At 48.6% G+C, this 12,692-nt stretch overlaps 1 protein-coding gene across 9 annotated transcripts in view; it reads right to left on the reverse strand.

Moving 5' to 3' along the window:
- The window catches only part of BRSK2 (BR serine/threonine kinase 2), a 502,809-nt gene that overhangs the window by 163,237 nt on the left and 326,880 nt on the right, over positions 1-12,692 (reverse strand). For all 9 annotated transcript variants that reach the window (XM_089778681.1, XM_089778682.1, XM_075928205.2 and 6 more), the window contains one exon: positions 909-994. In XM_089778681.1, coding sequence (XP_089634807.1) covers positions 909-994 — 86 coding nt within the window. The remainder of the gene's footprint in view (positions 1-908; positions 995-12,692) is intronic.

Genomic DNA, 12,692 nt, shown 5'->3' on the forward strand with positions numbered 1-12,692 from the left:
GAGGCCTTGCTTCTTGGACTAGGAATAGGAATTCATTGCTCTCGTAACAAGTTTGGTCGTATGGTCGATGTGGAATTATTACATCCATTCAACACACATTCCTTGGTTCAGTGATTACACCCTTATACTGCTGTGACATTAAGGGGGGGGTCACTGTTGGAATGTGATTTTCAAAAATAGTTTAAAACACTCTTCCCTTGCTTGTAATACCCTGTTAAAAACCTGGAAATCTCATTTAACTCCCTACTGGATTTTCCATTTTCCATTTGGAAAACATTGATTTTTTTTTCAGTTGAGCCAAGATTAATGTGTCCTGTTTGTTTGACAACAATTTTAAATTATCTGGTACCTTGTCAAGCTAAAAAAAAAATCTGTCTGAGGACCAATATCACTGAAAGGTGTACTCATGTGGGCCTTACAAAAACCGTAGTTATCACTGAACTTATTGAAAATTAAATTAAATTTCTTGGTGAAAGAGTTGAGGTTTTAATTTAAAATATTTAGAAAAATATTTAAATTTAAAATATTTAGAACCTGGAGGATTTTATCTACCAGATTTTATCAGTTTTGAGGCAGGTCAATTTTGCAGTCTACAAACCTGGATTATGCCCCGTTAGATCAGCTAAATATTATAGAAAAGGTTTGTTTGCGATCTTACTTATTTTTAAAGACAGTTGAAGGGAGAAAACAGAGACAAAAAGGGGGAATGAGGAAATCAAGTAAATGAAAACCATTCCCTTCTTAGTCAAGTGCAACATATGGGCAGTAGAGTTCAGAGTGATCTCATTATGCTAGTCCATTCTACTTGCACTGTTATGCAGTCTCCAAACATTTCTTTCCACCCCCTCCCCGCACTCTTTCCCTTCCATTTCCATCCTTATTGCCCAACAAAAACTAATAATACCTACAAATATTTTTTATTTTCATAAACGTCATGCAGCTTTAAAACGTGGGGGTGTTCTATCAACTTCAGGATGGCTATTTCCCTCTCCACCTGGAAGAGAAAAGAGAAACAGAAGCGAAGGTTACAAGACATGTCTTAGGTTATATTTGAAATCATAACACACATTGTCTCCTCTTATCCATTTCCCATCTTTTTCTGAACCTCTCCTTCATGCACCAACAAGCAAATCCACAGAAACTACAATAAAAAAAACCTTTAAAAAACCAACAATGATCCTGGATCACCTTAGGGCATGTCTACACAGCAGCGTTACTTCGATATAACTCATGTTATTTCAAAATAACGAGGTGAGCAGCCACACAGCAAGCCCATTATTTCAAAATTATTTCAAAATAACAGGCTTCTTATTCTGGAATAATAAACCCCTCATTTCACGAAGAATAACGCCTATTAGAAATAATGCCTAATAGCTATTTCAAAATAGGGAGTGTGTGGACAATGCAACTGTGCTTATTTCAAAATAATTGGCCTCCAGGGTTTCTCACAGCTGCCCTGGTGGCCACTCTGTCCATACCCCTCAAAACCCTATAGTTTCTCTTCCCCTGCAGGGTTTAAAGCTGCAGCTACAGGGGAAATAGCTTGTGGCACAAGCTGGCCCTGACAGCCCTGTACCATACTGCAGGACCCATTTCTGCAGCAATAGGTTGACCACAGTGCTCCCATCAAGCCCCTCAGGGCTGCTAGTGATCTGGCAGGCAGCTCCCAAGCCCCTGCCCAGAGGCAGAAAAGGGCCTCTTCTTCCTGGTCTGGTGTGGAGATCCTGGATCTCATTGAGGTCTGGGGAGAGGAGTTTAAACCTCCTGGATCTCAACACCAGGCGCAGGAATGCCAATGTGTACAGCTGGATGGCCACCAACCTGGGTGAGAAGGGCCACTTGCGCACCCAGGAGCATGTGTGCATGAAAATTAAAGGACTCAGGCAGGCCTACACAAGGGCCAGGGAGCAGAGTTCCCACTCGGGGGCAACACCCCAGTCATGTTGCTACTTTAAACAACTGCACCGCATCCTGGGAGCGAGGGTCAGTCCCTTCCCCCCCTTGATTATGGACTCTGGACTGGAGACACTCATTGTGAGCCTCCGGGGGCAGGAGGAGGGGCGAGAGGAGCTGTGCATGAGGAGGAGAAAAAGGAGGTGGAGAAGGAAGACAAGGCCAGCCAGGACATGATGCCTACCAGCCAGGAAGTCATCATTTCCTTCGAGCCGGTGTCTCCCTCCCAGAATGTTGCCCAGGGTTTGGTCGAGGCTAGGGAAGGCCCATCAGGTGAGTTCCACTACTTTCCCTAGACACAAGCTGGGGGAGCCGGTGGGCTGTGAGGGGCTGCATGCTCCTTGCTCAGCCTTCTCGGTTTGGGGCTCGTGCAGCAGCCTGTACATGTGGGTGCACATGGAGTCCCAGTCCAGAGCGGACAGACGCATGAGGCTCCCACACAGGAACCTTTCACTCCTTCTCACAAGGTTGCTGGAGAGACCTGCCTTACTCCAGACTCCGTAGTGGGACACTTTCTCACCACAAACCACTACCAAGGAGGCTGGGGTCACGGACACACAAAGCAGAGCCGCACATGCCACAGGCTCATGGCTGCACTCTCGGGGCAGCACCCGCTCCTGAGCAAGCACAGTGATGTGTAGGACACCGAGCCCCTGCATGGGAACCTGCCGGGAGGGGGAAGGATGTGGAGGGGACCCCAGTAGCACCCTGCCTGGCAAGCGGCCTCTGCTGTTCATGCACACCTCCCGCAACACCCTTTCCCCCTGGCCCAGCGACCAGTGATAGAAGTTTTCTCTGTGGATGCAGCCACTGCCCACCTCCCACTTGCAGTCTCCTGGTCTGGCCGGCACCTTCCCAGGCTTGCTTGTCCCCAAGATGTGGGGGTAGTGAGGCTCCCCTGGGACGTCTGTGCCCCTGCAGGACAGTGCCCAGTGCCTAGGCCACAGATGGCCTTGCTCAAAGCACATCACCATCATGTGAACTGAGACCTTTCGGTATCAGCTCACACATGAGGGATAGGCTTCTGGCAAACTGTCTCCTGGGATGACTGTCCTTCTCTCTGTTCTTCACAGCTAGAGGGCCCCTCAAGTAAGGTGGTGGGACCACCTGAGGCAGGTGCAAGTCCCAGCCCCATCACTGAGCCCCTTCTCTCCCCTCCTCCTCCTACCCCCCTCTTCCATCCTCCCAGGTTCTTTCCCCAGTCCCTCCCCAGTTATATTTACCCCAAATAAAAAAAAAGACAGTTGATGGTTTAAAACCAAAAACTCTGGTTTATTGTATCTGCAGAGGAGAAGAGGGGGAGGAAGGTGGAACAGGATGGCAGGGGATGGGAGAGGTGGAGGAGGAGAAGCACAAAGGGGCCATGCAGAGGCCCCTTCTGGGGAGGCCCAGGGGAGAGTCTCACAGCTGGCATTGTCTGAAACTCTCCCTCAGGGCCTTCCGGATGCGCACAGGCCCCTGATAGGTCTGCCAGATGGCAGTGGTGTGTGGCTGCTCAAAGGCTCTGGCCAGCCACTTAGCCTCTGACCCCCGCTCTGGCAGGAACATCTCCCCCTTGTCCTTGCACAGGTTGTGTAGGACACGGCAGGCCGCTGCCACTTAGGTGATGTTCTGTTCGCCAAGGTCCAGGCAGGGAAAACGTGCCAGCGTGCATCCTCTGGAAGAGGCTGGAGTTGTAGAATACGCGGGCACCGTGTGCTTTCCCCAACCACCTGACGTTCATGTTGGTGAAGTGGTCTCGGTGGTCCACAAGGGCCTGCAGCACTTTGAAAAGTACCCCTTCTTGTTGATGTAATCGGAAGCTCAGTGGTCGGGTGCCTGGATGGAGATGTGGGTGCCATCAATGGCCCCTCCCCGCAGTTGGGGAAGTCCATGGAAGCAAAGCTGGCAATGATGGGGTCCACGTTGCCCAAGGTGATGACCCTGTGCAGCAGGATGACATTGATGGCCCTCACCACCTACGGGAGGATACAAACAGAAAATCACAGGGTTGCCAGAGCTCTCAGGAGGTCTCTGAGCCCAAGCCCCTTCTCACAAGCAGGAGCAACCCCAAATACCCCATCCCTGGCCGGGCTTTGTGAAAGCGGGACTGAAAATCTTCCAGGGAGGGAGAGTCCACCCCCATTTCAGTGGTTCACCACCCTCCTAGGACAATCGAAAGAGAGTCATACCTGCATGTGCATGGCCCCAACAGTTGATCTTTCCATGTCGAACTGGTTCCCAATGGAACAGTAGCTGTCCAGCAAGCTTCCAAATAGTGATGGCGACCTGCTTCTGGAGGGGATGGTGAGTCACATGCAGGTGTCCCCTAGCCTGAAGGGCAGGGCGAGCCACTTGCACAGCTCCAGGAAGATGTCCTTCCGCATACGGATGTTCTGGAGCCACTGCTGGTCATCCCACAGCTCCATGACGATCTGGTCCCACCAGTTGTGGTGCATGAGAAACATGCTGTGTGGGGTGAGGAGGTGCCCCAGAATGAGCTGCTGGTCCTGATCCTACAGTGCCAGGTGGGGAGCCTGCATCAACTGCACCAGAAGTTGCAGCAGGAGGTCTAAGAGCTGGCAAGTGCTTTGCAGCAGATCCAGCTCCATGGCAGAAGTGCTACGATGTCCGCCAGAGCGGGCAGTGAGAAGAGTTTGTTGTCCCTCAAGGAGGCAAGGCAAAGGTGAAGAGTCTGAGACACGGCTGTAGAGGGGAGCCCCTTTAAGCAAGAGCCTCAGATAGCTTCAGCAGCTTCAGGAAGTGACTGCTGTCCTGACGCCCTGCCTGTAGTGCTTCCAGGGGGCCTTAAATGCCATTCAGCCTCCAGTTAGTGTTGACGCGCTCTTTCGATATAATTCTGCACTATTTCGATGGGTATTTGTAGTGTGGACGCACTATTTCAAAATAATTATTTCCAGAGTTATCATTTCAAAATAGCTTATTTTGAAATACACACTCAGGGTATGTCTAGACTACACGCCTCTGCCGACAGAGACACGTAAAATAGGCTACCTGACATACTCAATGAAGCGGGGATTTAAATATCCCTGGCTTCGTTAAAATAAAAATGGCCGCCACACTGTGCCGCCTCAGCTGATCGTCAGCATAGCGCGTGAGTCAAGACACAGATTGGTTGACAAAGGAAGCCTTTGTCAACTGCTCCCTTATGCCTCGTGGAACGAGGTTTGCAGGAGCGGTCGACAAAGGCTTCCCCCTGTTGACCGATCCGCGTCTTGATTCGCGTGCTGTGCTGACTATCAGCTGTGCTGGCACAGCGCGGCGGCCATTTTTATTTTAACGAAGCCGGGGATATTTAAATCCCCGCTTCATTGACTATGTCAGGTAGCCTATTTTACATGCCTCTGTCAGCAGAGGCATGTAGTCTAGATATACCCATAGTATAGACATGCCCTTAGAGATTAACACAAATATATAAATAGTATCATGAGCTTTCATGGGCACAACCCACTTTTTCAGGTGACAAATATTTGTCATCTGAAAAAATGGGCTGTGACCACGAAAGTTAATGATACTATTTATATATTTTTGTTAGTCTCTAAGGGCATGTCTACACTGGAGAGTTATTATTTCAAAATAATAATTCTGGAAATAACTATTTCAAAATAACAAGGCAAGCAGCCACCCTACCAAGCCTGCTATTTTGAAATAATTGGCTTGTTATTTCAAAATAATAACTCCTGCTTGTGAAGAGGAATAAGCTTATTTTGAAATAGTTATTTTTGGAGTTATTATTTCAAAGTAACTTATTTTGAAATAACATGGTAGTGTAGACATAGCCTAAGGTGCTACAGGACCATTGTTGCTGTTTCTGTTTTTTTAGTTACAGACTAACACAGCGGAGTCCTAGAAACTACAATAATAATTCCCAGCATTCGAAGTGGCCTTTAGAAAACATTAATTCATCCTAACCATCCCCTCCCCTATAAAAGTTGGTAAATAATACTCTCCCTATTTCACTAAGCACTTGTCTACACTACAAAGAAGATCAAAGACACCACGGTTGATTTTCCAGGGTTCAAATTAGCGGGTCTAATGAAGACACGCTAATTCAAACTGAGAAAGCAGCTCCATTGGTGACGGTAGTCCTGCACCTCATGAGGAGTAAGGGAAGTCAACGCGAGTGTGTGCTCCTGTCTAACTCCCGTGGTGTGGATGGTGCCAAAACACGATTTAAGATACTTTGACTCTAGCTACATAATTAACATAGCTGGAGTTGTGTATCTAAATCAACTTTCCTCTTTAGTGTAGACCTGGCCTAACAAGCAAATTGAGGCAGAGGACTAAGCGACATGCCCAATCCAACAGAGGGTGGCAGAATTTGGCACAGAATGCAAGAGATTCCTGGCTCACAGACCTATTGTCATGCCAGGCCTGTCAAATGACAGAAGGGCTAACTCATCGGCCCAACTCCAATAGACTTCAGTTGGCCTTCAATGGGCCCCACTGTGCTAGGCCTTGCACATACACAAAGCAGGAGAGAGTCAGAGCATAGGGAGATTACAGTCTAAACAAAGAAGACAGATAAGTGATTGGAGAAAGGAAATACTACATTTTACAGCAGGTGAAGTGAGACACAGAAAGGGCAAGGTATTTGCCCATACTGCACAAGAAATTTCTGGCAAACCTGGGAACTGACTCCAGATTTCTGCAGACCTATTCCAGTGCCTTAATCCTAAAGTCATCCTTTCTCTCAAGCCTCGACTTATCCAAAACATACCTACTCTGAGGACTTGTCTTGATTGCAGAGTTAACTGTAGTTATAAATTGAGCTTTGCTCCCAACTTGAGTCCTAAACCTGACCCCACACACAAACTAACTCAGTGCTTTTGAATTGGGTTGGCTGGCCCTTTGCAAGTACAAGCTGCAGCTCAAATTAGCGCAACTCATCATCAGCTAATACATTCAGCCTGTGCTGCTAATACAATCCCTTTGTGTTGCTGGGTTGTTATACTGCAGTGTAACCTTTCTCACTCAAGACAGGCTAGCTAAAGAGGAGTTAATTCATGCAGGTGACTTTGAGTGGTGAGTCTAGATAACTCGAGTTAACTCTGCAGTGAAGAGATAGTTTAAGGCCAGCAATGCATGTGCAAAACAAGGCAACATGTACAGCAGCAAGACTAGTTTCAAAAGTCCATGAGGGCAGGCTGAGCCAACCATCCAAAAGAAGGATGGAATCTAATCAGATTTCACTCCCTTCCCCTGGAGAACAACTAGTTCCCCTGCAGCCACCATCCTCACAATCAAACCATTAGCACACTGCAGTGCTGTGGCAGAACAGCAACCCCCTAGAAACCTGACAACCCCCCAGGAACGTCTTCCCACACAGATTTATTTCTTGGTGTCCCTTAATTTGCTGAGTATGTTCCTTTACAAACTCTTAAGTCTAGAACTTCTCCTGACAGATGGGTGGATCTTTCTACATGGCACTTTGGGAGCTCGGGGTTCTCAGGCCTTAGTGATGAGGTTATGCCTCGCAGCAAACTCCTTGCCCCATAAACAGTCTCTGTTCTTCCAGCCTATTGAGAGAAACCAGTGAAATCATCCGCCTCTCTCACATTGGAAGAAAGGGTAGGTGCGCCTCTAGGCTCTTTCTTATTCTTTCAAGGGGTTTATTCCTAACAGAGCCAATTCCACACATGTGATCTCAGGAAGTATCTACTTCATAGCTGGGTTGGGGGAGATATATTAGCAGCCTACAAGGGAATCAATGACAGTCAGAGAGGAAGCAAGAAAGAGAGAGACAGTGTTTATGTGTAAATATTCATGTGGTGCTGCAAATCTCATAGAACTCCCCCATGAACCAGATTCAATGACACACATTGCTTGATGGTGATCACTCACAGACATCATCTTCCTATTACCACCACTAAGCAGGAAACAGAAATCCGTTCTATACAGTTTTATCCTGCAGCAATTTCATACCCAACACCCCCCTCCCCCGCGCAGCTATTGTACTACTGAGAAGAAGCTGGCTCACCCTGAGCTCTGCCACAAAAACCCAATGTCCTTCATCTCCCAAGGCACCTGTTGGTATTTGGAGGGGCCTCATTGGGTTCCATTTAAGGAAAAAATACCCCTAAAACATACTCATATTTACGAAGATTTCTCTGAAACCAATTCCCCCTTCGGTCTTCAAGTCAGAACCTCAGAGGAAGAAGCTGCCTACATGCAGCGTGGCTTGCGCCACTGATAGTGACGTGCCATTACTGGAGTGCAAAACCCTGCTAATGCTCCATGGCAGTTCAACCGCTCTGCATTCATTCCACTCGCTCTCCAAGGTCAGACCAGACCAGGGCAGGAGGCTGTGATTAGCGCTGTTGCGCCACATTCGGTAACCAAACTGCCAACTTTTCTGATGACTGCCTGATGAATCTGAACACATGTCCACCTGTCCATGGCAGAGTCTATCACTACCATCACAATTCATTCTCCATTCTATGTTTTATCTGGGGGAGTGATTTTCGCCTTATGGACACTCTTGAGTCATAATGCTATATGAAGAGCAACAGCTCTAGCTAATAATATTTGCAAACATATTTCCTGCTTCTGCTATTTCAGTGGGGAGGTGCCACTGAGGGTGTGTCTAGACTACATGCCTCCGTCGACGGAGGCATGTAGATTAGCCAGATCGGCAGAGGGAAATGAAGCCGCGATTAAAATAATCGCGGCTTCATTTAAATTTAAATGGCTGCCCCGCTCTGCCGATCAGCTGTTTGTCGGCAGATCGGGGCAGTCTGGACGCGCCGCACCGACAAAGAAGCCCTTCTTGATCGGCACAGGTAAACCTGGTTTCACGAGGCATACCTGTGCCGATCAAGAAAGGCTTCTTTGTCGGCGCGGCGCATCCAGACTGCCCCGATCTGCCGACAAACAGCTGATCGGCAGAGCGGGGCAGCCATTTAAATTTAAATGAAGCCGCGATTATTTTAATCGCGGCTTCATTTCCCTCTGCCGATCTGGCTAATCTACATGCCTCCGTCGACGGAGGCATGTAGTTTAGACGTACCCTGAGATAAAATGTATCCACGGAGCAGCAGGGATCTTCCATGGGGCAGTATCATGTCCTCTTCCCTTCACAGTGCAAACATCCCCTTGCACTTTGACAGACGGACGGACGGACAGAATGAGGGGCTAGCGCACCCTCAGCTGAGAAGAGGAATGGAGTGATCAGAGGTTTGAGGCATGCAGTGGACATGCACCTGACTGGCCAGTGGGTGGACTCCATCAGGGAGAAGAAAAAAGTACTGTAACTGCCTGCAGGCAGGTTTGAACATAGGACCTTGGGGTGGGGGTGCTCTTTGCAGCTTGTGCTATAAAACCAGCTGGCTCTCAGCTTAGGCTGTAGTGCTCACTCATTCTTATACTTTGCTGTAAGTGGTGTAAGTGCCACCACATGGGGGAATGACCCACACCCCATAGGTGTGTGGGTTACAGTACTACAACCTGATGAACCACTAACAGGAGGGAAAGGCAAGCGCAAAGATGCAGACATATGACATCTCAAATTAGACTAAACCACGCAGCCATTTTCAGGATGAGAACACAACTGTAGTGTAGGCTCCCAAGGTTATATAGAGCGTCCCCAGAGCTTGGTACTGGGCACACAAACTCACCTAACTTTTCAGTGGTTCAGATACTAGCCCTGCCTATACACAAGTACAATGACCTGTCCATATAGATAGAATTTTCCCAGTGCCTAGCACTAGACACAGAAAAGCTGCCCAACTTTTCAGCACATTCCCAGAGCTCAGACACTGGCATTCGGCACTAGAGCGGAGAGACTGACACCAGACAAACAATAAAGGCTACAAGAGGGTGATGGGGGGGACAAAGCATTTCTTGAGACGTCAAACAAGCCCCCACTTGTAACCAACACGCCCCTACTGGCTATGGAACGAAACAGGTGATCGTCTCTCTCTTTAGGGGCTCCCAATGACTGTGAAGGATGTTACACCTTGCAGATGACAAGCCCCGTGTTATCTAATCACAGCGGAGCTTCACTGCTTTTGAAAAAACCCCGCTGGTGGCAGCTCCTGCCATATATCCAGCATGAATGAGTGATGGATGGCAGCACCCACCCAAGGTACTCCTTGGTTACTAGCTAAGAGCGTGAGAGGACTGGGGGGCATGAAGAAGCAGAGATTTATCGCTATGTCACTTGGAAGAAAGGAGTCAGTTATATTACTAGCTGGTCTTGAAACAGGCAAAAGTAAGACATTAAAGCGATTATTCACTTGCAACTCCACAGCCTCATGCTCGGAAGCACTCCTTTAGCTTGGCTTCTGCCGGCTTCAGTAGTTTTGGTACAGGTTTAAGGAGGGCCCCGTGCTTATTTCTGCAGGAAAATGTATAACGACCTTCTGGTATCTGAAGTCTGAGGGGGGATTTGAGTTTTTATCTACATTTAGACCCCAAATCTGTGGGGAATGCCAAACTCGATACCACAACACCGTATTTCAGCACAATACTGGGTCACGCTGCTGCACTGCAGTCAGAAAGTCATTCTACAAGGCAGCATTTCCCAGTGGTTGGAGCAGGGAACTAATATTTTTGGGCTCCATTCCAGAGTTTGCAACCAGCTTGCTTTGTGACACTAGGTTGCTCTGTCCTTTGTCTTCCCCATCTGCAAAATTAGAGCAATAAAACTTACTGATGAAAGGTGCTTTATGAGTGCAAAATATTATGTGTTTATTATTGTCCATGCCAGGAGCCTGTGTAAAGGAAGTAGGCTCTGAAGGGTGTGTGTGCTAGGAGGGGAGAGAATGACACAATGTCTGTCCAGCAGCCTAAATATAGTTCACTCCGGGAACTGTTACAGCAGCATCCTACCCCTTCTCTCTGGCACCACAGAGCTGCAACAGACCACTCAATTCTCAGCTTACCACTGCAGTAATGAGCAATGTGTCTCTTAGACCCCGCTCTCCCATTCCCAGGGAGACACCAGGGGTTGGTAGGGGCGAGACAGAGCATGTCGCTCTGAGGAGTGGTTCTACTGACACAAGGGTGAGAAGGGACTACTAGCAATCCACACAGTCAGCAAACAAAATAGCCTAAGAGCAAATAAAGCAAAACAGAACTGGCCTTAAAGAGGGCACAACTCTGCTTTCTTCTCCTCATCCTTGCCAGCTACTGGCTTCACTTTTGCAATCTCTGCTCCAGCAAAATGCACGTGTCTCCACCCAGCTCTGCGCCGGTGAGGACAGGGCTAGGGACAGCCCTGCGGGGGGTATTTTCTGTAAAATGGATAAAAACAGAGGACCCCATGAGAAGTTCCTGGACACAGCCTGGGTGCCCCCAGCCTGCAGGAGACTATATCTGTGCAGCACTCCAAATCCTCCATGCTGGGAGATGAGTTACAAAAGACTGTAAGGTCAATAGAGCCACATTGCTGCCTTGTGACCTGGCAGGTGCTAATCACTGGGTTTTAAGCTGATTAGCTGTCCGGGAGCTCTGGCTAATAATGGAGACCAGCCCAAAGCCAGTGTAGCCCTTGGCAGGAGTAATGTAAAACGTTTACTTGCCCCCCTCCACCTCTATTTCTTTCAGAACGTGAGTGCCTCGGGCACGGACTGTGTGTGAGGAACACGGTGTGCACAGACCCAGCTCCTGTTGCAATCTCCTGCACGACACATACTCTGTTCTTTCTGGCACTGCCTTTGCAATACAGGAAAAAGGATCAACCAGGGACAGATTCCATTCCAGCCCTTGGAACTCTCCCAGGGTACGTCTACACTACAGCGCTAGTTCGAACTAACTTAGTTCGAATTAGTTAATTCGAACTAAGCTAGTTCGAACTAACGCATCTAGAACTAAAAACTAGTTCGAACTAGCGTTTTGCTAGTTCGAACTAGTAAGTCCACATTGAGTGGACTCTGAACAGGGCTTAATGATGGCCGGAAGCAGTGCCGGCAGGGCATAAAAGGAGGACTTAGAGCATGGAGATACTGTCTCAGGCTAGCCGAGGGCTGCGCTTAAAGGGTCCCGACCCCCACCCCGGACACACAGTTCTAAGGGGTGCCCCGCTTGCAAAGAAGTTCTGGCTTGGAGTGCCCTGAGTGCCCACACTGGGCACATCACACCACTCGGCCATCAGCCCGGCTGCACTTGCCGCAGGCTGCCATCTGGGGAGAGGGAGTAATTGGGGGGCTGCAGGAGAGCTTCCACCCCCAGAAGCCCGCAGAGCCAGCCCAGTCCTCCCCATCGGGGGCTCGTACCCCATTCCTCCCTCACCTCCTTCCACTTGCCCTTCCCTAGCCCCCCTTCTTATTGATGTACAAAATAAAGATAACGTTTCTTCCAACATTGACTCTGTCTTTATTGAAAAAAACTGGGGGAGACTGGGAAAAGGAGGTGGGAGAGGGGAAGAGAAAGGCTGGGAGAGGGGAGGGCAACTAACATGATCAGGGGTTGGGAACAGGTCCCAGATGAAGAGAGGCTACAGAGACTGGGACTGTTCAGCTTAGAAAAGAGGAGACGGAGGGGGGACAGGATAGAGGTCTCTAAAAGCAGGGGTTGGGTGGAGAGGGTGCATTCAGAAAAGTTCTTCCTGAGTTCCCATAAAGAAGGACTAGAGGACACCAAAGGAAAGGACTGGGTAGCAGGCTTGAAACTAGTAAGAGAAAGTTGTTGTTGTTGACAAAGCAAATAGTTAACCTGTGGAACTCCTTGCTGCAGGAGGCTGTGAAGGCTACAACTAGAACAGAGTTGAAAGGGAAGTGAGATCAAGTGATGGAGGT

Source organism: Pelodiscus sinensis, chromosome 5 (genome assembly GCF_052426305.1).
Source record: "Pelodiscus sinensis isolate ZL-2025 chromosome 5, ASM5242630v1, whole genome shotgun sequence".
NCBI classification, from domain to species: Eukaryota; Metazoa; Chordata; order Testudines; family Trionychidae; genus Pelodiscus; species Pelodiscus sinensis.